Genomic DNA, 27,373 nt, shown 5'->3' with positions numbered 1-27,373 from the left:
CATAGTGTGGAGGTTGGATGTAGGTAGTTTATTTTCCCTCTCTTTAGTGCTGGTTTCAGTTCTCTGATGGGGCTTTCTCCACCCTTGGGTGCAGCAGCTGGGGCCCAGGTGTCTCCCTGAGGGTCACAGCTCACGAAGGACCCACTTCTGAGGCAGGACCTGTGTTATTTCTGCCCCACCCCATCATCCCTGCCCTTGCCCGTCCCTGTTCCCTTGTTAGCCTGGCCCTTGGCCCATTTCTGTGACCTTTACCCTCCTCTGGGCCCAAGGCCCGCCTGCCCTCCCTCCCAGGAGCTCAGTAACTGCACTGAAGTTTGCAGGCTTAGCTGGGTCAGACTAGGGGAGACTCCCCTAGCAGGAGGGGAGGCCCTCTAGCCTCTCCCAGGGGTATATATCTATTGGGAGGCTTAAAGTTTAGTCCAGCTTCAGACTCCTCTGGGGGCAAAGCTGAACAATTAATTCTAAGGCAGTTGTGGTTATTTCTTCTCTGGGGGCAAGGTTGGGCCCCAGAAGGGCCAGGTTGGAGTGACTGAGCCTGTCCTCAGCCCCCCAGGAGCTGGGTTAGGAGGCTTGGGGTCAGAGTGAATGGATTTCTGCACCTTGCCTGAGAAGGTCCTACTTTGGGTCAGCTGCCTCCTGAGTGTCACCTCTAAGGAGGCAGGACTGTGTGGACTTGAACACCTGAGTGTTTGTGGACCCTGGTGTGTGTTGTCAGGCTCCGTGCATGGGCTGAGCCCATAGGCGGGGCTGTGGAGTGTCTCCTGGCAGAAGAGTCAAGTCCATGGGCCAGCCTGACTGTGTGAGGGTCAGGGACTGTGCAGGGTGGGAAGCTGTGAGCCTGTCGTGTGTCTGCAGGGGGCTGTGTACGAGGGCCCATGCACACAGGCCCTTAACTGTGCTCATTGTGTGGTGGAGCCCAGGTGTGGAGAGATTGTATCTACAGGTTCCCTCTCCTCACGTGCATGCCTGCACACACACAGGCCGGGGCTGCAAGCGTGCTCTTGCCCACCCAGATGCTTTCTATAGACTTGCATGTGGGAGTTTCTGCACATGCGTGGGGTGTGTTTGTGTGTGAGGGTCCGACTGTAGATGCCGATGAGATTCAGCCAGCCTCTCCTTCCTTTGCCTGACTCCCCCAGTTCAAGTTCCCGTTGTAAGGTGCCTCGCATGGGTGTGGGGCGGGGGGCAGGGCAGCAACTGGTCTGGTGGGTGGGTGGGGTCCCTGTTCCTCTGACGTCAGCCCTCAGCCTGGGAGGGAATCTTCTGGGAAGGGAAAGGGCACCTCATTCAGGAGTGAGGGGAGAGGTCCTATGGTTGTCCTGAGAAGTAACAGTAGAAATCATGGTCATTAACAAGGTCTAGATTTCACTCCTGGGGCAGCCGTCCCTTCCCTAGCCCATACCTGTCCTTTCTCCCTCAGTCTAGCACAGCCTGGCCGGCTGGCTCAACTGAGCCCAGAAGTCCTTTCCTCTTCCGGAGTGGCCCTGGCAAGAGCTCCCCCAGTAATGCTGCCTGCCTGTGGGTCTCCTGGACTCCAGGTTTAAGCCTGGAGCCCAGTATGTTCTGAGCTAAGGGTGGGGACAGGGGAGAATGTTGGTAAAGGTCAGATCTTATTTTGGGTCTCTGTGGCCCTGTTTTCTTTTCTAACAGCTTTATTGAGATATAACTCACATATCATAAAACTCACTCATTAAATAATTCAGTAGTTTTAGTACACTCAGAGTTGTGCAACTACCACCACAATAAATTTCAGAACTTTTTTTTTAAGATTTATTTATTTGAAAGGCAGAGTTACAGACACACACACACACACACACAGGGAGGGAGAGGTCTTTTGTCCATTGGTTCATTCTCCAAATGCCCACAAAGGCCAGATCTGAGCTGATTTGAGGCCAGGGGCCAGAAGCTTCTTCTGGGTCTCCCATGTGGATGCAAGGGCCCAAGCATTTGAGCCATCCTCCACTGTTTTCCCAGGCACATTAGCAGGGCACTGGATCAGAAGTAGAGCAGCCGGGACTTGAACCACCAGCGTCCATATCGGATCTGGTGCCACAGTTGGTGGCTTTACCCACTACATAACAGTGCCAGTCCCCAGAACTTTTTTTTTTTTTTTTTTAAGATTTACTTATTTGAAAGTCAGTTATGCTGATTCACTCCCCAGATGGCTGCAACAACCAGCACCTGGGCCAGGCTGAAGCCAGGAGCCAGGAGTTTTTTCCAGGTCTCTGAGGGTAGCAGAAGCCTAAGCACTTGGGCCATCTTCCACTGCTTTCCCTAGGCCTTAGCAGGGAGCTGGATAGGAAGTGGAGCAGCTGGGACACAAACTCGCACCCATATGTGATGCCAGCGTCCCAAGTGGCGGCTTTACCTGCTATACCACAACACTGGCCCCCAGAACACTTTTTTCTCACCCTAAAAAGAGCCTCCACACCATCAGCTGTCTTCCCGTTTCCCTTCACTCCCTGCCCCCAGTCCCCTGGTAACAACGGATCTGCTGTCTGTCTGCAGATTTGTTTGTTCTGGACATTCATATAAATGGAATTACATTTGATCTTTTGTAACTAGCGTAGAGTTTTCAATTATCCGTGTTGTGGTGTGTCACTCCTATCTTCCTGTTCCTTTTTTTTTTTGACACAGTAATATTCTCTTGTGGTTGTAGGATACTTTGTTCATCAGCTGACTAGATTGGAGCCGTTCTACCATTTGGCTGCTATATGCACATTCATGTGCAAGTTCTCTTTGTGAACATGAGAGTTGTCAGATCTCTCACCTGGGAGAGGAATTGCTGAGCCTATGGTAACTCTGTGTTTAACCTTTTGAAGAGTTGCCCACATGTCCTCCAGAGTAGCCACACTGTTCTACATTCCCACCAGCAGCGGGTGAGGGAGGATTCCACATTCTCCACATCCCTGCTGGTACTTGTTACCTTTTTGATTATAGCCATCCTAGAGTGTGTGAGGTGCTGCCTCATTTCTGGCTTCTCTTCTGTGTCACTTTTTTCACGTGTGTGTGTGTGTGTATTTATATATAATGTGTGCCTAAAACGGATCTGAAATATCCTCTTGTGGCTCTCATCTTCTGCTTTGCCCTTGTCACTGCCTGTCTCACCCTGCCACAGGATCTCTGGGTTCATCTTTCTCTCTCTACCTCCTGGTGTTATATATGCCTGTGCTCTGGTCCCCATTGTTCAAACAGGGTGTGGGTCTGTGTCTATAATGTCGAGGTGGGCTTCTGGCCTTTCATCTCCTGCCCACCTCCTGCCCTCTGACGTGTTGCCTCTCAGACAGAAGTATGGGTGAACTCTGAGATCGGTCTCTCTTGTTCCTTCATTGCCTGGGGACAGGAGGCTCCTGTCCTGGGCAGTTCCTGCCCTCCTGGACCTACCTCCGAACCATCCATGCTGTTATGCATTGGAGGTGATAACCTGACAGTCTTTGGTTCCCATTTCCCTATTTGTCTGTGTGTGCCTAGGCTTTCTCCCCAGGCCTGTGGGACCAGCCCATCTTGGGTGCTGGGGCTTGGATTTGGGGGGAGGGAAGTGGTGTAAGAGGGGCCCTCCAGCTTAGCAGTCATTTTTCTGAGAAGTGCCAATGCTTTAGGGAAGCGGCTTTTCCTCCCACTCCCTCCTCCCTCCCCACCCGCCAAGCACACGTTCTCTGCATCTTGACCTCAGGTAACCCACACTGGGGGAAGGAGCCAGCTTCTGCCTCCACTGCAGCGCTCCTTTAGGGTGGTACTGTGAACCCTTTGCCCCCAGGATTGTGGGAGGCCCTCCAAGGCTCTGGACTCTGTCCTGCCTCCCTAGCCTGGCGGTGCTATCCTGCCACCCCCAGCAGTGTCTGGGCCCTGCTCCCAGGCTGTCTCTGCCAGCCAGGCATGGTGCCAGCTGTCTGCTCAGCTGGGTGCCACAGGAGAATCTCAGGCCGCCCAGGTTGGGGAGCTCCATGGGGAATGCCCGAGTGCCTGCTCTTCAGCGCCCACTCACCTGCCTTTCCTCTTTCTGCAGTGTCACAGGACGTGGCCCCCCCCAGCCTCTGAACTGGGGCCCATCTAGGAGCAGCATCCTTGGCACCCTGAAAGCCGGCTCTGGACCTTCCCGGGAAAGCTCCCAGAACTGCTTGACCAACGGACTGGCTCTTGGGACATCCCCAACCCATCTGGCCCCCGGCTGGGGGCCTCCGGAAGGCTGAAATTTGCTTGCTGACCTTAGAGAGCAGCTTCAAGACCGAAGGGGGTGGGTGGGCTGACCACCCAAGCCCCCTCTGGGCCCAGGCCCCATGCCCCGAGGAGGGGCGGCCTGAAGCCCGCCACAGCCTGCACCAGACTGTCTGCCTGCCCTCTGACTGTGGCCGCTTGGCATGGCCAGCAACAGCAGCTCCTGCCCAACACCTGGGGGCGGGCACCTCAATGGGTACCCAGTACCCCCCTACGCCTTCTTCTTCCCCCCTATGCTGGGTGGCCTCTCTCCGCCAGGCGCTCTGACCACTCTTCAGCACCAGCTTCCAGTTAGCGGATACAGCACACCATCCCCAGCCAGTAAGTTGTGGTGCTGTGGGGGTGGGAGTGGGGGAGGGGGCCGTGGAGGGCAGCAGGCCTCAGGGCTTGGGCTCTGGGCACATCTGTTCTACCGCAGGTGCAATGAGCCAGGAGCTTTTCCTTACACAAAGGGCACCATCATTTTGGGGGCTCAAGGATGAGAGCCCATAGCTTGTGAGCTGATAACAATGGTTATATTTGATGCAGGGGGTTGGTAGAGGGAGAGAGGAAACCATGATGTTCCAGCCCCTGGTGCCCCTTGGGCCCCTCTCCTGTGCTCTGCTGTTGAGGGCCTTATAAATAGCTCCAAGGACTGGACAAAGAGGCCAGAGACCGGTAAACAAACCTCTCAACATTTGGTGGAAATGGCAGCTCTACTGAGAGCACCTCCCCGCCTCCATCCCCAGCCAGTAGAGGAGGCAAGGTGGGAAACCACTCCTCCCCCGGCCAGCCTGCCTGCTCCCCGCCATGCTAGAATGGGCTTCCTTTTAGCCTGGTGGACAGGGCAAGTGTCCCAGGAGGGGGCGCTCAGCCTGGACTCTGTCCTTGGATGCTTGCATGGTCTTGGCAAGGCCTGTGTTTTCTTTCTGCCTTCCCCTTCTGCCATGGGGGTCACCCATTGGCTGGGCGGGGGTCTCAATACCCTTTTCCTGGCTGGCCAAGCCAGGTAGTGGGAGGTGGCGGCAGCTATGGCCAGCTGGCAGAGTCCAGGCCTGGGGCCTGCCAGGCCGCTTACAGTAACTCTGGCCCCCAGGGCCCAGCTGGGCTCTAGGCCAGGGCTGGGGAGGAGGGAGCTGGGGCCTGGCCTGGGGCGGGAGTGGGTGGAAGCAGTAGAAAAGGCAATGGACAGCGGCTGGCTGGTCAGCTGCTGACCTGGGAAACGTGTCCTACCTCTGTGGGCCAACAGGGACTGAACACCCTGCCCTGGGCACCCACCACCCCTCCCACGGCTGTTGGCAGGCTGCCTGGTACCACTGCCCTGTGTGCCCGGGCTGGGCTGGGTCAGTGCCCCCTTCTTGGTGTGGGGGCAGCGCTTTCTCCCCAGAGCCAGGGAGTCTCTTTGTCCCTGGGGCAGGCCCTGGCTGGGCGCCTCACTGCCCACACTGGCCGTCTGCCCACCGCCACCACTGCTTCCTGGATCGCCTCCTCTGGCTCTGCCGCAGCCCCCTCCCTCCCAGGCCCCACTAGCTGCCAGGAGCAGCGACTCCACTCTGTGCTTTTTTACGCCCTGGGGCAAGGAGGGCAGGCAGGTGCTGCCTCAGTTTCCTGTGCCATCCCTCAAACCTTTGTCTTCTGTTTCCTCCCTCTCTTCACCTCACACTGCAGTGAGAGGCAGATGGGGCCTGGGAACTCTGACCCTGGTCCAATCTGTGCTGGCAATGGGGGGAGGCCAGCCTCGGGGGTTCAGGGCTGCTGGGAAATAGATGGGTGTATCTGAGTGGGATAATCACTGTATTTAAAGGGATTGAGATTCATTTTCTGGGCTTGGGTCACTGGAGCTAGAACCGCGTCTGTGTCCTGCCAGGGTGGGATTTTTAAGCAGGGGAGGAGTTGGAGCCTGCAACCTGGTGCCTGTGGGCAACTTGTCCTTCCCCAGGTGACAGGAACAGAGGTGCTCTACACTGCCCACCTGGGGCCTGGATTCACCACCGGGCTGGCAGGGGGCTAGGACCTGGCCCCAGTCCTTGCTTGTGCTGTGCCAGATGAGCAAATGCTGTACCCTCCCCTGAGTGTTGCAAGCCTCTTCCTCTTTCCTAGAGCTGGGTGGAGAGGGCTTCCCACCCTGGTAACCTTCTACCCCCAGGGTGGGGTGCCCACATTTCGGGCAAGTGCAGCCTTCTTCGCTTTCCCCACCCAGGTTAGGCAATGCCCCCTTCCTGCCCCCTCCCTTCCCAGCTCCTCCCCCTCCCTAGTAAACAACAGCTCTTCCCTCCTCACTGACCTTCACCTCCTTGGGACCAGGGATGTGGCAGTGGACCTGAGGGAGACAGGCATCTTCCTGCCTCCAATTAAAAAAAAAAAAAAGTTTCTGTCTCTTCCCTGTCACTTTGCCTGTCAAATAAATTAACAAAAATTTTGAAAAGGGATGTGTGTGCTATGGTGCAGTGAGTTAAGCCACCGCTCACAACGCCCTCACCCCGTATCAGAGCACTGGTTTGGGCTAATCTGCTTCTGATCCAGCTCCCAGCTAATGCATCCTGGGAAGGCAGCAGAGGATAGCCCAAGTACTTGGACCCTTGCCACCCACATGGGAGACCTGGTTTCTGACTTCACGCCTGGAACAGCTCTGGCCATTGCGGGCATTTGGGAAGTGAACCAGCAGATGGAAGATCTGTCACTCTCGTGTCAAATAAATATTTTTTTATAAAATTAAAAGTTTATTTTCATCTAATTGAAAGGTGTCGGTGGTAGGGAGAGATCAAGATCTTCCATATGCTGTTTCACTCCCCAAATGCCCACAAACCAAGGTGAGGCCAGGTAGGAGCCAAGAGCCCAGAACTCAAACTGCATGGAAGCGGAGTAGCTGGGACTTGAACCAGCTTGGATATGGGATGTGGGCATTGCAAGTGGTAGCTTAACCTGCTGCATCACAGTGTCCACCTCCTCCCTTTTTTAAAAAAGATTGATTGATTGATTTGAAAGGCAGAGTTACACAGAGAGAGAAGCAGAGGCAGAGAGAGAGAGAGAAAGAAAGAAAGAAAGAGAGAGAACAGTCTTCCATCTGCTGGTTCACTCCTCAGTTGGCTGCAGTGACCAGAGCTGCACCAATCTGAAGCCAGGAGCTTCTTCCAGGTCTCCCATGTAAGTGCAGGGGCCCAAGGACTTGGGCCATCTTCTATTGCTTTCCAAGGCCATGGAGAGAGCTGGATTAGAAATGGAGCAGCTGGAACTTGAACCTGTGCCCATATGGGATGCCAGCACTGCAGGCGGCGGCTTTACCCACTATGCCACAGCACTGGCCCCCATCCCTCCTCCCTCCTTCTTGTGCAAGGCACCTCAGTTCTGGGTAGGGAAGCAAGACAGGCCTGCCTCAGATATGGAGGCAGCTTTGCCTCTGCACTGAGGTTCAGGCAGTCCCTGGGAGGGGTAGAGTAGAAGTGGGTGGCCCTCCATCCCTGCAGGGAACAACAGTGGGGTGCTCTGGTCCTCTGTCACCTTGCCCCATCCCCACCAAACAAAGGTATGGAATGGTCCTCCTTCCCCTCCCAGCCCTCTCCACAGTTGGGAAGGAGGGCAGCACCTTAGGTGTCCTGGCGGTGTGGGACAGCAGGCAGCCCTGCCTGGTCACTGGGGAGGGGTGAGTATTTGTCCTGCCAGTCTCCCAGGGAAAGAGGCTGAGAGGCCCCAGAGCTGGGACTGGATTTTCTCCCCTGTGCCCCCACAATAGCCCCTGGGGCATGACCTCTGGGGACTGGTGTTTACCCTGGAGGTTTAAGATTCTGTGTGCATTGCGGGGTGGGTCAGGGTGGTGTGTATTTTGGGAGGGGGGGGTTGTGCTTGTGTGTGTCTAAGGGGTAGGGGTCAAGGCTGAGTGTGTGTTGGGAAGGGGATTATTGGCTTTTGCATACTGGGTGAGAGGGTCAGAGAGCTGACTTGTCTGGGAAGGATCCCATCTAGAGCTGCCGAGGGGTTGTCAGTGGGCCTGTTTGTGTGCTGAGGCTGGGGCGGGGCAGGGTTAGAGCTTAAGGGGAGCGGGGTGGTCTTCAGATTGGATTGTGTATTTGGGAGAGGAGCATCTCTATTTCTTATCACTCTTCTGTCTGGAGGGAGGCAGGAGCCAGGTGCTTTTCCTGCCTTTGTTGAAGTCTGACCAGGGGTTGTAGAATAGGCACTGTAGCTTGGGTTAAAACTTGGACGATTGTACCACTTGCTATGTCCCTCTGAGCAGCCTGTTTTCTCATTTGTAAAGCAGGGATATTGCCAGAAGCTACCTGAAAGGGCTGAGCAGCAGGCAGTATCAAAGACATGGTGCACTCAGCCCTGCATCTTGCACTTGACCATGTGTGTGGGACCCAGGCCCTTCATAGCTTGGAGTTGGAGAGAATGGGGTGCAACATCTGTGCTCCTCTGTTTTAGGTCCTGGGAGAGGGACATTATCCACCCACTGACAGAAGAGGAAACAGGGTTGGGGAAGTTAAGTATCACAGCAGCCAGTGTGTAGGGCTGTGAAGTGGGGGCAGGTGGGGGGCTGTTTTCCACCATCCAATAAGCAGCTTTGCCATGGGGGTTCCTGGTGTGGGGAGCCGGGAGAGGGCTCAGTGCCAATGTTGAAACCCCTCCCCCACTGTTGAGGTTCTGCCTCCAGTAGGAGGCACAGGGAAGGCCCCCTTCCGGTCCCCCCCCCAAGCCATGCCACCCCTTCTCTGTTTTGGATCCTGAAGGCTGGAGGGAAAGAGAGATAAGAGGCCTGGGCCAGATCTCCATCCTGTCCTGGAAGCTGTGGATACAATCTGTTTACACCCATCCCCACCCCAGAATCTGCCTGCTGCAGCCCAAGAGAGCTTGCAGAACTCAGCAGGCACCCTCCCCCCATCTGCAGACAGGCACTGAAGGAACAGAGTGTAAAAGCCACAGTTCTTATCCTGATTCTGTTTCAATTTGTAGGGTGGGGGCAGGGAAGTGGGAAGCTAGGGATGGGAGCTGGAAAGGGGGAGCCTAGACTTTTCCTTCTTTTTTTTTTTTTTTTTTTTTTTTGACAGGCATAGTGGATAGTGAGACAGAGAGAAAGGTCTTCCTTTGCCATTGGTTCACCCTCCAATGGCCGCCGCGCTGATCCGAAGGCAGGAGCCAGGTGCTTTTCCTGGTCTCCCATGGGGTACAGGGCCCAAGCACTTGGGCCATCCTCCACTGCACTCCCGGGCCATAGCAGAGAGCTGGCCTGGAAGAGGGGCAACCGGGATAGAATCCGGTGCCCCGACCAGGACTAGAACCTGGTGTGCCGGCGCCGCAAGGCGGAGGATTAGCCTGTTGAGCCACGGCGCTGGCCCCCCTGCCTCTTAAGTCTTACAAGACAACTCTTCGTGGCTTTGGCTTTGGGCAGGTCACCCAGCCTCCCTCTGAATCTGTTTCTTCATCTTTAAAGCAAGGCTCCTTATCTGTCCCTAGCTGGGCCAGCTGCTGTGAGGCCGGGGTGACCTCTTGCTGGTGATGGCCGCAGTGAGCTTCAAGTGCCCTTCAAGGGCAGGGAAGATGGGGGTGGGCGGAGCGGGGGGACTGCCACCCTGTACTGGACCCAGTGTACACCTGGAACCAGGCCTCATAATTTCCTGTTTGTTGTCCCCTCCAGATGGGGTTGGGAACAGGACAGAACCTGTGTAGCACCAGTGGGTCCAGTTCAGCCTCATCTGCTGTGGGGCTGCAAAGCACAAAGCCCCAGCATTTAAGGGGGATGAGGCCTGCAGACAGCTGCCACTGAAGTCTCCCAGCCCCAGCTGCTGGCAAGATCCTTCATTTTTCCCCTCATCTCCCACTCCCCCCTCTCCCCCAGGACACGGTGTTCTGCCTTGACCTTCTCTGTGGCCTTGCTGCTTCCCAGCCCGGGCATCTGACCCCGGCTCCTCTTCTCTAGCTCCGGAAATCCTATCTATCCCTCAAGGAACATCTTGACTGCCGCCTCATCTCAGAAACCTTCACAGATGTTCCCTGTTCCTTGCCACTCTCCCCCTCTCCTTTGAAGGCCTGTGGGTCTTTTTTTCCCCCCTTAGAACACTCATCTGTCTACCACAGAGTTATTTCTTCCCTGTTCTGCTGTGAGCTGTAATCATTTGGGAGATCTTTCCCTCATCATAAGGGAAAGAGTCTCAGCCCCCTTAGCACCTGGTAACCGGGAGCATGAGCCTAGCACGCCAGGTGCCACATCATTTGGGAGGGAAGACACCCCGGGCATGCAAGCCCTCTGCACACTCCCCCAGACTCGTCCCCTGGCAAGACTTGCAGGAACTTTCTTTGGCCAGCGCCATGGCTCAATAGGCTAATCCTCTGCCTAGCGGCGCCGGCACACCAGGTTCTAGTTCCGGTCGGGGCGCCGGATTCTGTCCCGGTCGCTCCTCTTCCAGGCCAGCTCTCTGCTGAGGCCCGGGAGTGCAGTGGAGGATGGCCCAAGTGCTTGGGCCCTGCACCCCATGGGAGACCAGGAGAAGCACCTGGCTCCTGCCATTGGATCAGTGCGGTGCGCCGGCCGCAGCGTGCCGGCCACGGCGGCCATTGGAGGGTGAACCAACGGCAAAGGAAGACGTTTCTCTCTGTCTCTCTCTCTCTCACTGTCCACTCTGCCTGTCAAAAAAAAAAAAAAAAAAAAAAAAGACTTGCAGGACTGCAGACCTCCCTCCAGAGCCCCCACCCACCTGCCCGACAGTCTTTGGTTTTGCAGGATCGGGAACTCTGCTAGTGCATAAGCCACGTACCAGTCCTGTGTGCTGCCTCCTTTCCCCACCCCTCCATTGAGTCTCCCTGTAAAACGTATCCTTGTGTCTGCCGCCTCTGTTCTGCACACAGCTGCTGGAAGAGATCTTTGCAGGCTGTAACTCAGCTCTTACGTGTCTTCTGCTTGGGACCTTTCTATTTTTTTTTTTTTTGACAGGCAGAGTGGACAGTGAGAGAGACAGAGAGAAAGGTCTTCCTTTGCCATTGGTTCACCCTCCAATGGCCGCCGCGGCCGGCACACCACGCTGATCTGAAGCCAGGAGCCAGGTGCTTCTCCTGGTCTCCCATGGGGTGCAGGGCCCAAGCACTTGGGCCATCCTCCACTGCACTCCCGGGCCATAGCAGAGAGCTGGCCTGGAAGAGGGGCAACCGGGATAGAATCCGGTGCCCCGACCGGGACTAGAACCCGGTGTGCCGGCGCCGCGAGGCGGAGGATTAGCCTGTTGAGCCACGGCGCCGGCCCTGCTTGGGACCTTTCTATGGCTTTCCCCTTGAACTTAGGATGGAATTGAAAAGCCTGCTTGCTGTGGCCTTAGCCTACCTCTTCAGCTTGCGCTTGTGTACCTTTTCCTCTTTAATTCAATGCTCAGTTCATCCCAGTGTTCTATCAGTTCCCTTGAATGCACTCGCTAACTTCTGTAACCCCAGGACATTTGCACAGGCTCTTTAAAAGATTTATTTAGGGGCCAGTGATATAGTACAGCAGGTCAAGTGGCCACCTGCAATGCCAGCATCCCATATGAGCCCCGGTTCATGTCTTGGCTGCTCCACTTTGATTGAGCTTCCTGCTAATGTGCCTGGGACTGCAGCAGAAAATGGCCTAGGTGCTTGAGCCCCTGCCACTCTTTGGAGACCCAAATGAAGTTCCACGCTCCTGGCTTCAGCCTGGGCCAGCACCAGCAGTTGTGACCATTTGGAGAGTGAACCAGTAGATAGAAGATCTCTCGCTCTAACTCTGCCTTTCAGATAAATAAAATAAATATTTTAAAAACAAGAAGGATGCAGGAAGGGATGGAGGGAGGGAGAGAGAAATATTTTCCATCTGCTGTTTTACTCCCCAAATGGTGGCAACAGCCAGGGCTGGGCCAGGCTGAAGCCAGGGGCCAGGAACTCCATTCTAGTTTCCCACATGGGTGGCAGGGGCCCAGGTATTGGACCATCTTCTGCAGCCTTTCCAGGCATATTAGCAGGGAGCTGGATCGGAACTGGAGCATCTGGGACTCTTAACTGGCAGTCCAGTGTGGGATGGTGACTTAACCCCCTGCACCCCAACGCTGGTTCCCTTTTATTGGGACTACACTCCTTGGAACTCTGACCTCTTTAGTCCCTGCTTCTTATTCCCTGACCCCTCAGCCTAAATAGGGTACCGGCATTAATTCTGTCAGAGACCACCACTCTACAGTACCCCTCACCTCAGTCTGCAGTTACGTGTAGTGTATTGTATGCATATTTGTTATTTGCTTGACTGTTACTCCATACGGTCTCCAAGCGCAGGCTCACCAGGGTGTCCACACAGAAGGCACGCTGGTCGTGTTTCTGGAATGGGCATGACTTGGAAGGAGCATAGCATGACTGGCAGCAAGTTCAGATACCCACTCTGCGCTCGGCGGGCATGCACAAGGAGTCACTGTGAGAATTACATGAGAACATATGCAAAGAACCTGGCTTCTAGAATATCCTTGGGTAGCAAGTAGATTCTCAAGGCACTAGGATACCCCCTCCTCCATCGGCGTCTCCTCTTTCTAGGGACCTGCTCGGCCTAGGCTTTTCTTCCTACAGGCATCCCTGGGCTTCCGAGAGGAAGTGATCAGCGGGAAGGCACCAGCTTCCTTTCATCTTTCCGGCCCGTGCAGGGGGGGGGCTGAGCCTGGTTCCCCAGCTGGGAGACACCCTGGGCGGGGCTTTGCTCGCCGGAAGCGCGCCGAGCGTCAGGAGGAGAGCCCCCCTCCGCGGTGTGTGCCGGCCGCTCGGCTGGCGGCGGGCGGTTCGAGTCACAGAGTGATGTCACCGACGGCCTTCTCATTCCGACACGGCGCCCTAGCTGCTCAGTGTCACAGCCGGGGACACCCGGCACTCCGCGTTCGCGGCACTAACACCTGGCCACATGCACCCCGGCGCTGCGCGTCTCCGGGGGAGCCGGCCCGACCCGGCCGGTCCCCGCGCGCGGGCTATGTGACGGGCAGCGGTGGGTGGGTCACCCGGAGGTGAGACGCCGCCAGGCGAGTTCAGCGAGAGTTCAGCCGCATTGCATTAGGCAAATGAGGCCGGGGCTGGGTGGGGGGTGTGTGCTAGGGGGAGGACACCGGGACCACCCCCGTCCTCCCCGCCCCATCAGCTCCCCAGCCACGGAATCACCGGGCCGGGGATTGACCAGACCATGGGGGAGGCCGGGAGCCGGAACTGGGAAGGGCTTAGACGCCCGCCCCTCTTCCGTCCTCGCCCCCGCCCGCACACCCCACCCCTCCCCGTACTCTGCGTGCTTCCCCTCCGGTGCCTTTTTCTCCTCCTGTCCCTCTTTTCTCCTCCCCCTTCCCAGGCTCCCCCTCATCCGCCTGTCCTCACGTCGCTTCCCTCTCTCGGTCCTGTGCGTCTCGCCGCTGCGGCCGGAACCGCCAGGAATGGGTTAAGCCAGGGGCGGAGCCTGCGCCGAACGGGGCGGAGCCTGCAGGGAGGGGGCGCGGCGCGCGCCGCGGGAGACCGAGTGAGCCGCCGCCGCCCCCGGCTCGGCGGAGGCGGAGCCCGCAGGGTCCCCACCCCCACCCGGAATCCTCGCTCCGGAGAAACCCGGGAGCCCCGGCCGGCAGGAGGAAGTGTTCGGTGACCCCCCCCCGCCGTGCGCCGATCCCGCCCCCGGGCTGCGGACTCGGGGAGCCGCGGTCCTCCGTCTCGGGCCCCGAGAGGTTGGAGACCGGAGCCCCTCGAGGTGAAGCCACTGAGTTCCCAGGCCTCTGTCGGGCGTTCCGTGGGAGGATCGAGGGACCCACCTCCCCGCACACACAACTTCTCCGCTGTTCACTTGGGACTGGCGCAACGACCGGCGGACTTAGAGGCGGGGGCTTCAGGGCAGGGGGCGCCCCCTGCTCAGTCGCCAGGCGGGGCGAGGGGACGTGCCCCTCGCCCCCAGCTGCTGTGCTCGGATGGCTCCGCCAGCTGAGTGAGGGAGGTGGCGCGCAGGTCTTCCCCGCCCGGACCTCCTGTCTTCGCGGGGGACGATGTACGAGAGTGTGGAAGTGGGGGGGCTCACCCCCACCCCTAACCCATTCCTAGTGGTGGATTTTTATAACCAGAACCGGGCCTGTTTGCTTCCGGAGAAGGGGCTCCCCGCCCCTGGTCCCTACTCCACCCCGCTCCGGACTCCGCTTTGGAATGGCTCAAACCACTGTACGTACCGGCCGCCCCTCTGCCATTGTACGACCCGGGGGTGCGGGTGGGCGGTGGTGCGTCCGTTCCTACCCGGGGAGATGGGGGCCTGGAGTCGAGGTGGGGGTCTTGTTTCTACCCTCACTACCCGTGTCTCTTGCTGCAATTCGGTGTCCTCTCTGGACAATTGGACTCCCCCCACCCCCTTTCTCCGCCCCAGTAATCCTGGGAGCTATTTCAGTTATGTTCGTGCTGAGGAACTTTGAGGGTTCGCTCTTGTTTCTCTCGTCCGCACTTTTTCCGGGGCACATGAAGCCCAGGACCCCTTGCCACAGTTTCTGTCTTCTTGCTTGAAATCCAGTTGCTTCACAGCAAGGCTGGGGGCTGGGTAAGGGTCCTTGCCTTTGGACTTGCCTACTCGGGGAGGAGGGCCCACCCCTCCAGATCCCACTCCTGCCAAGACCTGGGGGAGAGGCCCCCCTCCCCGTGTGACAGCTGCTGCACCCAGCCCCTGCGCCTGCGTCATGACAGTGGGTGTCAGGGGAGCTCTGCCTGTCTTTGGTGTTGACAGTGGGGTGTGGCAGAAGGGAGCAACTTCATCAGACACCCGTCTGCCATCCTACCCAGCGCGCACATCTCGGGGAGGGGCATCTCAGCCATCTGGGGGTTGTCCTGGGCCGACACTTGGCTGGCATCTTTGAGGCTTCTGTCCTATAAATGGAGGGAGAAGCTGCTCTGGTGGGAAGAATCCTCCCTCCCTCTAATCCTAATCCGGTTGTCTCCTCTGGAGGATGAGTTTGTTCTTGTGGGTCTGGGGCTGGCTCTGGAAATAAGGAATTCCTTCTTCCCAGCCCTGCAGAGTAGCGTCCCTTTGTTACCCCACCTGCACTTGGGGGTAGGCCCAGGCCCTGCGCTGTCCCTTCCTAAGAGGGGCACTGAGAAGAGCCCTGGCATCCTGCAGCCTGGGCACCTTGCCCTGTTGCTCGATGCCCCTCTGGCTCCTCTAGGATGGAGGGGCTCTGTGCACGCCCGGGAGGGGTGAGCCAGGTAGTGCACACCTGGGCGTGTGCATGCCCTGCTGTGAGGCAGTACTGCTAGGTGGCTGGAAACAGGTGCTAGGGGGTTATTGTTAGCCGGCTCAGGTTCCTTCCTCTTAACCCAGCTCTGGGCTCAGCTCTTCCCTGGAGGTTCTCCCACCCTCCTGCCTGCCAGGGAGGAGGGGAGGAGTGGGTCTCTGGGGCCCAGGGAGACTGGAGAAGGTCGGAGGGTAAAGGATTCCTAACCCCCTAAGAGACACACACAGCCCCCCTTGGTTTAGGAAGAGACAAAGTAGACAACCCACCTCTGCCCTCCCAGCACCACCTGAACCCTAGCCTTTCCTACTGTCCTGCCCCTGACCTTTGCCTCCGGGGCAGAAAAGGCTGTAGAGGCTGCAGAGGGGAGAAGGGAGGGTGAGTGACCGCAGGCTTTGGAAAAGAGGGCAGAGATGCAGGGTGATGCCAAGACCATTCTACCAGAGCCGGCTCGGTGGGGGTAACTGGGACAGGGTCATCAGGGTTACACCTTCCACTGCCTTCTCCACAGGACTGGGTGGAAGCTGGGTGGAAGCTCCAGCCCGGCTCTCCCTGAGTGTCTGGTGGGGACAGCTCAGTTCTTCCTGGCAGTGAACTAGATGGGGAGGAGGGCCAGAGTGAGGCAGTCGATGATTCCCCCAACCACTGGACGTGGGGAAGTGGGGTCTGGGGTGGGATAGAGCCACAGACCTGGGCTTCCTGTTCCTGTAATCTCTGGGTGGGGGTGTCAGTGAAGTCCCCAAGGCTGGGGGTTGGCTGTGATGGCGGTGTGGGGGCTGCTCTGAGGCACAGGAAGGAGCAGGACCTGGAGGCCAAGGTCAGGACCCAGTGCAGTATGGAGTTTGTGGGGGCAATGTTAGCCACCCTGGAAGGAGCCCCTTGGGGGTGGAGGTCTCCCAGCGCCTGGACCTGCCTTGCGGCCCCTCCCTTCCTCTCCCCCTTCCCCTCTGCCAAGGGTTGCAGGAGAGGCTTAGCTGTGGCAGGAGACCTCTTGGGTCTTGCAGGGCCCTGGACCTTGCCCCCCCCCCCCCGCAGCCCCCTTCTCGTGCACTAGAGAACAAGGGGTGCACAGGACGTGGCTCCCCATCTGTCCCCCACCCGTCTGCGCCGCTTTCGCCTCCACCCGCTCCCAGACGTCCAAGAATGTGAAGCACGTGGATGCCCGTAGTGGGGGGAGGGGGAGATGCTTATCAGGCGGCCGCTGGGCTAGGGGCCTTCTTCCGCCGCCGGGCTACACCCGGAGCCACCCCCACCCGCTTCCCAGGAGGAGGAAGGGCAGCACCGAGGGCCCTGAGCCCACTCCCCAGCCCTCCCCTGGGGCTGTTTAGGGAGCTGCAGAGGAGAGGGCGCCAGCTGGATTGGGAGGGGAGTCGCTGGCCGGGGGCCCGGCTGATTTCCTGCTGATCTCCTCCAGGAAACCGGCCCCTTGTGCGAGCCTGCGAACGAACGGCTCTGGGGCGTGGGGAATCCGGAGCGCTCAGCTCGCCCGGCGGCCAGGAGGGAGGTGCGGGGGAGGGGCGCCCTGGCGGCGGCGGGCGGGGACGCCTGGCTTCCTGGTCCGCTTCCAGCCCTCCACTGGGCGCTGGAACTTTGAGCTGAGAAGGTGTGGTTCGTCTCCCGCCTGAGCCCTTCTGCAGCTGGAGAGAGATTTGTGGGCCAGGGCCTCTGGGCAGGGAGGTTAGGGGAGAGGCCCGGTCGGGCAGCCTCTCCCTGCCTCACCCGGGTGCAGGAGTTCCTGCTGTATCCTAACTCTCACAGAAACTGAGGGCGCCTGGGGTCCCTCACACTTCTGCCTTGGTCATTTTACCTGGTTTTCCTAGGCTGCGGGCTGGAGGCCTCGGCCCCAAGCTCTGGATTCAAAGGGCAGAACCAGAAACCTCAGAGCTGGGTTACCTGGGAGACAGGTGGGGATATTCTCAGGCTGGGGTGTTGCAGCCTCAAGGGCCTGCGGTCAGTGGCGGGAAGGGAGGTGGGAGGTGTCACCGAGTCTGAACTGTAGCCCCTGCGTGGGTTGTCTCCCCCATCTTACCAAAGATCATTTTAAAAAGCACTTTCCTCTAGTTCTGCACACACCCTCTGGACTTTGCCTTAGCTCTCAATTTCTGTGTTACCCGGACCTTAGAGCCCTGCCTCTCCCCGTGCCCCGCCTCCCTGCCTCCACTCTGCTCCCTGCCCCCTGCCCCCTGGGTCCTGCCGCTGCTGCTGGTCTGGCTCATTTTTGGGGTGGGGCCTTGGGAGGAGGCGGGGCCCAGGGCAAAGGGTGGATTAACAAGGGAGGGAGGCCAGTGCCTTCTTCCTCTGCTTGTTGGAATGCTGAGCGGGGATTCTAGGCCATGGCTCCCCCACCATGTCCTTGATACCCCCCCCCCCAGTCTGGATTGTCTATTGTTACTGTTTTTACGTCTTGGAAAAAGTTAGCACAACAAAGGGCTTCTTTGTGGCTCACCCCTCTGCCTCCTGGCCTCACCCAGGCCCCCCAACCCTAACCCCCCCCCCCCCCAGCAGCTGTCCTCAGGCCTCCCTGCCTGTCTGATTTGCTTGTCTGGCCTGGTGAGAATGAGATGGGGGAAAACCGGGGCGGTTGGGTGTGGGGATGAGGAGCTGAGGTTCTGGGAGAGGTCAGTGAGGAGTGAATCTGTGGACCAGTGGGGGACAGCATCCACTGTCCCTTTGCTGCAGGCTGGTCTCTGGGCAGGGCAGGCTGATGTGGGCTGTGGTGCCAAGGCTGTTAGCCTGGGTCTCGGGCGTGTCTGCGGCTAAGGGGTGACGCGCGGCCGTGAGGTGTTGGAGCCAGGAGCTGTGGGCTGGGGCGTGGAGCTGGGCTGCCAGGATCGCATCCTCACCCTTCCTAGGCCTTGCACAGGTGGAGGTGGCCAGGGCTGCAGGAGAAGCTGTACAGTTCTCATCCAGCACGCTGCACCCCCCCCACGCCAGCCCATCCCTGTTCTGCCTGGGGCGATGGCAGAGAGCCAGGCACTGGAGAGGCTTTGGTCAGTGGGGGACAGCTCCTGCTGGCTAGGTCACCCCTCCTGGCTGCCCTCTGGGGGCTGAATTAACAGGAGGGGAGGGGTGGTAACCCGGACATACTTTTGAAGCCAGACAGACAGAGCATTGATGGGAACAGTCCCCCCTTTGTCACGCTGCCTCCCTGAGGCAGGGGGCACCCAGGGTGATGGGCTTCTGGGGCTCTGTCTCCAGGTGGTCTCTCCACCTATCTCAGGGGACCCCCACCTGCTGCGCCCCAGCCTTCGGGATTCTTCTTTGCACACCCGCCTGGGTCTGCCTGGGTCCTCCGCCTGGGGATTGTTTGGGTGGAGGAGGGGCCCTGGCTGTTGGCAGAGGGGGGTGGAGGGAGGGGCAAGCGGAAGCAGAGGGGGTGAGGGAGTGGCTGGCTTTGAATATCCTGTTGACCCCCATTTCCTCTGCCCCCAGCTTGTGTCTTCTCCCCTCCCTCCTCATCCAGCCTTAACTCCTTCCTAACTTGGGGGAGTACTGGCCAGGCCACCCAAGGCAAGGCCTGAGAATGGGGCCGGACCACCTCCTCCCAGGCAGAGCCCAGTACACAACACACATCCACATCTGATGGTTTATGATCTCAGCTTTCTGTGTTGAAGAGGGGGTCCTGGGGAAGTAGATGGGCGTGATGGGGTCCCAAGGCTTCCCCCAAGCTTGATTGGGGAGTCCCAGCTTTCCTGAGACTGTCCCTGCCAGCAGTGGTGAGGCTGGGAGAGGCTCTGGAGGGAGACCCTGAGCAGGGCGGGGCAGGGCATCAGGGTTGGCGCCCGGTCTCTAACCGCCCCCTCCCTTTCTCTCTCTCCAGCCATTGAGACCCAGAGCAGCAGTTCGGAAGAGATAGTGCCCAGCCCTCCCTCGCCACCCCCCCTCCCCCGCATCTACAAGCCGTGCTTTGTCTGCCAAGACAAATCCTCTGGCTACCACTATGGGGTCAGCGCCTGTGAGGGCTGCAAGGTGAGACTGGGGACTCTGGGAAGGGCAGTCTTGCTTAGATAAATGGGATGTCCCCGCTGTCACGCCCTGGGAGAATTTGGTTGAGGGCAGGGGCTGTCCCTGATGCTGCTGCTCTTGCTTGTGTGTGGAAGTTGCCAGCAGCCTTGAAGGAGGAGGAGGTGCCAGCAACAGAAGCTCCCCCATAGATGAGCAGGGCTCCCCCCAAACCAGAGGCCCCCTCCTGCCCGAGCTCCCCCCGCCCCCGTCTCCATGCTCCAGCCGGCAGGGCGTGCTCCGCTCTGCCACCGCTGCCCAGGTTGCCATGGTGAGCTGGCTGCCGACCGGCTCTTGGCTGGGGACCCAGGAGGCCTGCCCCCGGCGGCCCTGCCTGCACCTCGCCATGACAGCCTGGCAGGCGGCAGTTAGGAGTGGAACCCTGCCTCGGCTTCCCCGGCAGGTGCCGAGGCTGTGGGCTCCCGTGTCTGCATTTTTCCCGTCCTCGTGTTAGGCTGCAGGATGCAGATGTGGCCCGGCCGCCCCAGCAGCTCTGGCCTGGCCGGTCCTCTTCCTAGGACCAGAGCCTCCACACCAGTTTCTCTCTCTAGATGTTAGGGTTTGGAAGCTGTATAGTCTGGGGGCTTGGGGCTCTGGGCTGCCCATCAGCTACCCATAGGTGTAGGACACAGGTTCAGGGCACAGCTCAGGACCTAGACTGTGTGTGTCTGCCTGCTCTGTCAGGTTGTTTCTAACTTGTTCCTCATCTGTGTCCCTGGGGAGCCTGGGTGTGGGGCCTCTGACCAGCCTGGGTCCATCTCTGAGTGCTTCATGCACGCCTGTCCGGGTGGTGACTGGGTCTTGCCACCCGGCTCCTGAGCGTGCCTCCGCCTCTGGCCAGCCATGTGTCTGAGTCCAGGCTGTGGGCTCCAGATTTCCGCCCCCATCCCAGCCAGCCCCACGGGCTACAATTCCTGACTCAGCAGCAGCAGCCGAGGTCCTTCTCCCTAGAGGCAAGGGGTCAGGTGTGTGGATGGAGGCTGGGGGAAGACTCCTGCCCACCTCGTAGCGCTGAGGCAGGTAGCGGGCTTCTCCCAGGGGTGCCTCATCGCCCCATCTTTTCTGGCCTGCTCAGGGGGGTGATGGGCGAAGGCTTGGGAGCAGCCTCTGGCCTGGCCCACTTTCCCCAGCTGTGACTGCCAGCCGGGCACCGCTCCCACTGTGGGTGTTGGTGACCTGACTGTCCCCTCTCCGTGCCCAGGGCTTCTTCCGCCGCAGCATCCAGAAGAACATGGTGTACACGTGTCACCGCGACAAGAACTGCGTCATCAACAAGGTGACCCGGAACCGCTGCCAGTACTGCCGGCTGCAGAAGTGCTTCGAAGTGGGCATGTCCAAGGAGTGTGAGTGCCACGGGCGGAGGCCGGGCTGGCCGTGGGCGGGGCCCGTGGGCCCTGTGGCTGTGTGTGCCGGGGCATGTGGCTAAAGCAGCAGGGACCTGTGAGAGAGTCTGGCTGGCTGTGTGTGTGTGTGCGGGTCCAGTGTGTGTGTGCAACTGGCTGTGTGTCCTTGCATGTGCGTGTGTGCGTTTTTGCTCCCAGGGTGGCCTTCTTCTGGCCCCTGCTTGTCTTCCCTGAGTCCCTTCCGAGCGTGTGTCTTAGGGGAGAGGCCTGGGATCCGAGGGGTGCTTGGTGGGTTTGGAGGGATTTGCACAAGGATTGTGGTAAAGCTGAATATCTGGAGTTTGAAGACAGAATTGGGACTTCTCAGGTCCCAGAGAAATGGGTCTTCCGTTTGGGCTCAGCTGAGGCCTGAGGGAAGGAGGAAGGGAGGGAAGGGCTGGACAGGGAGACCCTCTTGTGTTGAATCATGGGTGTTGCCGTGGTGACCAGTGATTGATGATGTCAGAGATAAATGACGCTGACAGACGCCTCCTTGTCTGCGTGGCCGTTGCCATGGAGCCTGAGCCTTGGGGGATGAAGAAGGGGGAGGGGTCTGCAGGACCCCCTAGCCCTTTGTGGGGAGGGTAGTGAAGAGGGAAGTAGCCCAGACAGGAGCAGAGGGACCTGCAGTGTCCTGCTTCCTCTTGCCACAGGAGACTCGGTTGCCTTGTCCTGCCCCTGGGAAGCCACGGCTTCCTGATGCAGAGTGGGTGACAACGTGGGGCCCAGAGGCCCGGGACCCTTCACCTAAGGCCGTCACCTCCTCCCCCCTTTGCGCCCCCTTCCGCTCTTTTCATCGCAGCAGGATCAGGGTGGGGACCCTCTCTCCCTCCCACCAACAGCCCCCCTTCCCTCCCTCCTTCCCTTCTCCCGGCTGGCTGCTCTGTGCCCCGGAGCTGAGCAGCTGCCATTTCAATAGAATTAAAGCTTCCGAATGATAAACGTCTTGTCACAGCTGCAATTTTCTCTTCCCAAATTATCCCCCCACTCTCCCTCTCCCTCTCCCTTCTCTCCCCTTCACTTTATTGAATTTGCAGAATCGACATGAGTGATCTCCAAATTATGCCAGCGCCCCCCCCGCTACCCCCTCCCTGGGCCCCTACCCCCAGCTCCCTTCCTCCCTCGTCAGCAGCCGCCACCACTGGCCCTGTGAGTGATTGTATGTCTGGGATAATCGGCTGGTAACGACCCCATCGCTTCTTTAAAGCCGAGCGGTGTGTGCGGCTCAGCGCCCCCGGTGATTTGTCAGCTCCCCGGCTAATGGGCCAAGAGACTGTCCTGTCGGGGCCCCCGCTCTCATCCTGGGGACCCCTACTCCCTAGCCAGTCCCAGACGCCCCCAGGGCCTCCTGCCGGGAGGGCTGGAGCAGGTCCTACCTGGGGGCAGACCAGGCACAGAGGAGGACGAGGCCCTCGCGTCCCTGGGGTGTGGACTGGCTATGGGGCACGTGTGCGAGGCCACTGCAGGACTGTGGGTGTGTGTGCATGTGGGGGGGTGGGGTCTGGCTGCGTGTGGGGTGTACACCGTGTCTGCGTGTGCATGGCCAGCGCCGTGACCTCCTCAGCGGGTGTCAGTCTGGTGGGAAGAGCTCTGGACAGGGCGGGGCTGTGGCCACAGCTGTCCTCCAGCCCGGCCCCTGCCCTCCACAGCTGTGCGGAACGACCGGAACAAGAAGAAGAAGGAGGCGCCCAAGCCTGAGTGCTCCGAGAGCTACACGCTGACGCCGGAGGTGGGGGAGCTCATCGAGAAAGTGCGCAAAGCGCACCAGGAGACCTTCCCCGCCCTCTGCCAGCTGGGCAAGTACACTACGGTACGGCACCCCTCCTCTGGCCCTGCTGCCCCCGGCCCCACCACCCTCTGCGGGGACCTGGAGGGGGCAGACCTGTGGGGGGTAGGGAAGTGCCACAGAGAGGGCCTCACTCTCCCCGTCCCCCAGAACAACAGCTCAGAGCAGCGCGTCTCCCTGGACATCGACCTCTGGGACAAGTTCAGTGAACTCTCCACCAAGTGCATCATCAAGACCGTGGAGTTTGCCAAGCAGCTGCCCGGCTTCACCACCCTCACCATCGCTGACCAGATCACCCTCCTCAAGGCTGCCTGCTTGGACATCCTGGTGAGGATCTGTGCCCTGGCCTCCCAGCCATGCGGCTGCTGCCTCCGTTTCCGTATGGAATCAGCTTGCCCTGGGCCCCCACCCCTTCCTCTCCCCGTAGTTAACCTCCCCGCTCGGCTGCTCGCACCCTGCTCTGCACAGCCTCCCCACTCCCCTACACGTGCATCTCCTGGCCTCACCCTGTCTGTCCATCAGCCCTTCCATGCATCCGCCCACTGCGTCCGTAAGATTCACCGTGCACCTAGCTGGCTGTCGGGAACACTGGGGTGTCGGCCACCACCTCCCCTCCCGAAAGCTTCCGTGTGACAGGGGCAACACATACGTGAGCAGAGGTTGCGTGGAGGTGGGGAGGCCGTGGCCGCCTGCCCCCGAGGAGGCGTCCTGGAGGAGGTGGTATCGAGGGGTTTATAGGAGAGGCACGGGGGGTTCCTGACTCAGGTGCAGGAGGTGGACGGATAGACGGACGGATGGCCTGCTGCTGTGAGACCTGGCCTGACTCGGGGGAAGGCAGAGTAGTTGGTGGAGCCCTGCATGTGGACAGGGGCAGGATGTAGGGTAGTGGGGAGACTGTCAGAGCCAAGGCTAGAAGGAGGACTCTGCTGTCGCCCTGACCCGGCCTGTCTGCTGCTTCCCTCTCGGCAGCCTCCGGGTTTGGAACGTGGGATCTGAGCAGTCTGCCCTTTTCCTTCTGTGCCTCGGAGTTGCTGGTAGGGTGGGAGGTCTCGGGTTCTGCACGGGGCCTCCTAGCCCCAGGCCCCAGAAGTAGGAGGCACAGTCAAGCAGGCGCGTATTCACTACCCCCTCCTGTGTGGCTCATCCTGGAAACTAGCTCTAAACCTGCCGTGTTCCACACCTCCTGCAAACTCTGGCTTCCCTTAGAACTCCCAGGCCCGCACCGTCCAGGCCCGCGGCTGCTCTCACGGGCGGGGCGGCTGTTAATTAACACCAAAGTCGATTCCATGCCACATCGCAAGGACTTGTGGCTGCTGGCCTCCCATGTGGATGGCGCCGACCCGGATGCTTTCCATCAGGGTAGAGAACTTTGTTGGACAGCGCCGCTCTGGCTGCCTGCCTGGTGGTCGTCTAGGGAGCGCTGGGCCTGGAGTGCTGGGGCTGGATCCCTAAACCTGTGCGTCTTCGGCCTCCAGATCCTGCGGATCTGCACGCGGTACACGCCCGAGCAGGACACGATGACCTTCTCGGACGGACTGACCCTGAACCGGACCCAGATGCACAACGCTGGCTTCGGACCTCTCACCGACTTGGTCTTTGCCTTCGCCAACCAGCTGCTGCCCCTGGAGATGGACGATGCCGAGACTGGGCTGCTTAGCGCCATCTGCCTCATCTGTGGAGGTGGGCAGGGGCTGGGGCCAGGCCCAGCGCTGGGGTGCAGCCTCTAGAGCTCCTGCGGGATGCTCAGTCGCCGCCTGGCCTGGTCCCTCAAGGGGAAACCAAGGCCCAGAGTAGCGGGGTCCAGGGACCTGAGCTCTGATCCTCTGTTCCTGAGCATCCTAGAAGCCCTCCTTCCGGGGGGCTAGGACTGGGGGCTGGAGGTCAGACCACCTGGGTTCAGATTCTGCCTGGTGGTGGGTGTGACCTTGACCAGATGGCTGAACTTGTCTGAGCCTACGTTTCTACAAAACGGGGCCAGTGCTGGCCTCCTGGAGTCGATGGGAGGCTGAGGGAGGTGGTGAACAAGTGTGCTCAGGGAGAGACCCACGGCTGTCAGATGTGCCACTGTCATGATGTCTGCCCTTTGTTGCCACCAGCCTGAGGCCTGCCTGGGCATCTCCTCTCCTCCAGGATGGTGCTGCCTTGTGCTCGGGGGTCCCACCCCCACTGTGGGCTGCCTCTCTGCCTGCAGCCCCTCTGTGCTCACATTTAAGAGCCTTTGTCCCCGCCAGCAGCCCAGGGACCCTCAGCCCTGCCCTTTGGGTGAGGCCTCTGAGAACCAATACAGGACCGCTGTTGGCTGTGGCCTGGGCAAGCACGCCCCCCAGTGTCCGAGGCTGGAAGTGCAGCTGCTCAGGGGGTGGCCCTGTCTTCCTCAGACCGGCAGGACCTGGAGCAGCCAGACAGGGTGGACATGCTGCAGGAGCCGCTGCTCGAGGCGCTGAAGGTGTACGTGCGGAAGCGGAGACCCAGCCGCCCCCACATGTTCCCCAAGATGCTGATGAAGATCACCGACCTGCGGAGCATCAGCGCCAAGGGTGAGGCTCCCGGGCCGGCAGGGTTGCTGCACCCCCCCATCCCGTGCTAGGACCGACTAGGCCTACCCTGTCGCCATCCGTGCTAGACTGAGGCCCCCAGAAGCCCCACCCATGTCCCTGTGAGCTCTGCCATGGCCACTTCATCTTTGCTTGGCCCTGAGCAGGTCACCTGACAGCCGCTGGCCTCAGACTCCCATGTCGGGAGTGGGGGGTGGAGGGTTACGGAGGCGTCTGCAGGACGAAGCACCAAGGTTGGGCTCAGATCCACTGCCCTCCTGCTGCAAGCCCCTGGACTCGGTTATATCACAGAAGTGGGTCCCAAAGGAGGAGCCGTAGGTGCTGACCTTGCCACCCTAGCTGCTTCCCAGAGCAGGGCGTGGCCAGCACGCTGACCCTCGCTCTTCCCTGCAGGGGCCGAGCGGGTGATCACGCTGAAGATGGAGATCCCGGGCTCCATGCCGCCGCTCATCCAGGAGATGCTGGAGAACTCGGAGGGCCTGGACACTCTGAGCGGACAGCAGGGGGGCGGGGGGCGGGACGAGGGCGGCCTGGGGCCCCCGCCGGGCAGCTGCAGCCCCAGCCTCAGCCCCAGCTCGAACAGAAGCAGCCCGGCCACCCACTCCCCGTGACTGCCCGCGCCACGTGGACACAGCCCTCGCCCCACGCCCCGGCTTCTCTCTGCCTTCCTGCCGCCCATGCGACCCCTGCCAGCCCTGCCCCGCCTGTCCTCCCAGACAGAACTGGGGGGGGAGGAGGCAGCGACTCTCTGGACAGAGGCCTGGCTCCGGGATGGACTGCCCGCTCCTGCAGCCTGGGCTGACGGCAGGGGCAAAGCTGTGAACTGAGTGAGGGCCCCGGCCCGGGCCTGGGGCTCGCCTCCGTCGGGACAGCCGCCTGCCCGCCTCGCCACATGTTCATCACCAGCAACTTCCAGGACCTGGCCCCCCGCCCGCCCGACTCACAAGCCATCGCCCCCGGCTGGGGACCTCGCCTGCCTTGGTTGGTGACAGCGGGGTGGGCTGGGGCGGGCTTCCCTGTACATACCCCGCCGTACCAACCCCAGGTATTAATTCGCGCTGGTTTTGTTTTTATTTTAATTTTTTTGTTTTGATTTTTTTAAATAAGAATTTTCATTTTAAGCACATTTATACTGAAGGAATTTGTGCTGTGTATTGGGGGGAGCTGGATCCAGAGCTGGAGGGAGGGGGTCCTGGGGGAGGGGCGTGGCTCAGAGGGGCTCCTGCTCTCCCCCCACCCCCCAGCCCTCCTCCACCTCTTCTCCTCGGTTTTCTCCTTCAAACTGTGAAATATTGACGTCCCCAGCCCACTGGGCCCTCCTTTGCACCCTGTCTCCCTCCGCCTGACCACTGGGTGGGGGCAGTTTCCGGCTGCCCAAGAAGCAGGGGCTCCTGGCCTACCCACCTGCCTCCGCCCCGGGGGGCAAAGCTGGGGCCCCTGTGGACATGCTGTCTCCGGGCGGAGCTGCCTCCCTGTCAGGACCCACGTCATCCAAGCCCCCCAGCCCCCACTGTGAAGGGGCCAGCCAAGGGGACTGCGCTGCCCCCGCCCCCTGCCTCACAGCCACCAGCACCCCACGGGGCCCCCTCACACACACACACACACACACTGTGGACAGTAGATGGGCCCACACTTGGCCTGAGTTCCTCTGAGTTTTCCCTGGCCTGCCCCTACTCCACACCTGCCCCACACCTGTGCCCCCTCCTTGCCCCGCAGGACGGGCCTACAGGGGGTCCCTCACCACCCGCATCCCTACACCCCTGGGCTGGGGGAGCCGGCTCTGCCCTGCCCTCCTTGCCCCGGGGTTGGGGTCTCATCCCCCTGGAGCCCGCTGGTGCACCTGTTACTGTTGGACTTTCCACTGAGATCTACTGGATAAAGAATAAAGTTCTATTTATTCTACCTGTGCCTCCGCCCTCTCTGAGCGTCTGTATTCTGGGCTTGGGATGGGGTCCCAGACAGTCGGATGCGAGCACGGGGTGGGTGGGGAGTGGGGTGGGGTGGGGAGCCGAGGGCTTGGCCAACACACTCCCTCCAAGCTTCCCTCCCAGCCTGCCTCGCAGTGCTGGGGTCCGTGGGGACCCTGGATAAGGAGGCAGGTCCGCCCCCCGGAGCTCTCAACCTGGGGATCACCACCACCCATGTCAGGGAGCCCCAGTGTGGGCATGGGGAGGACGGAGGAGGAAAAAATGGCATCCTCCCCCAAGTCCGAGGCAGGAATCTGGCCCCAGTTCCTGATCCTTAGGAGGCCAGAGC

General features: G+C 60.0%; 1 protein-coding gene across 5 annotated transcripts in view; it reads left to right on the top strand.

Moving 5' to 3' along the window:
• The window catches only part of RARA (retinoic acid receptor alpha), a 43,842-nt gene extending 16,854 nt beyond the window's left edge, over nt 1–26,988 (top strand). For 2 of the 5 annotated variants that reach the window (XM_062216217.1, XM_062216216.1), the window contains exons 2-9: nt 4,007–4,536; nt 19,213–19,361; nt 20,596–20,737; nt 22,426–22,586; nt 22,713–22,889; nt 24,038–24,242; nt 24,941–25,099; nt 25,511–26,988. In XM_062216217.1, the coding sequence (XP_062072201.1) occupies nt 4,359–4,536; nt 19,213–19,361; nt 20,596–20,737; nt 22,426–22,586; nt 22,713–22,889; nt 24,038–24,242; nt 24,941–25,099; nt 25,511–25,728 (1,389 nt within the window). In that variant the 5' untranslated portion in view covers nt 4,007–4,358 and the 3' untranslated portion in view covers nt 25,729–26,988. The other 3 variants (XM_062216221.1, XM_062216218.1, XM_062216219.1) reach the window with 3 other exon arrangements.
• The last annotated feature ends 385 nt before the right edge of the window (nt 26,989–27,373 follow it).

Source organism: Lepus europaeus, chromosome 18 (assembly GCF_033115175.1).
Source record: "Lepus europaeus isolate LE1 chromosome 18, mLepTim1.pri, whole genome shotgun sequence".
Lineage (NCBI taxonomy): Eukaryota > Metazoa > Chordata > Mammalia > Lagomorpha > Leporidae > Lepus > Lepus europaeus.
The sequence above is the reverse complement of the archived record's forward strand: the minus strand, read 5'-3'. Positions and strand labels throughout refer to the sequence as shown.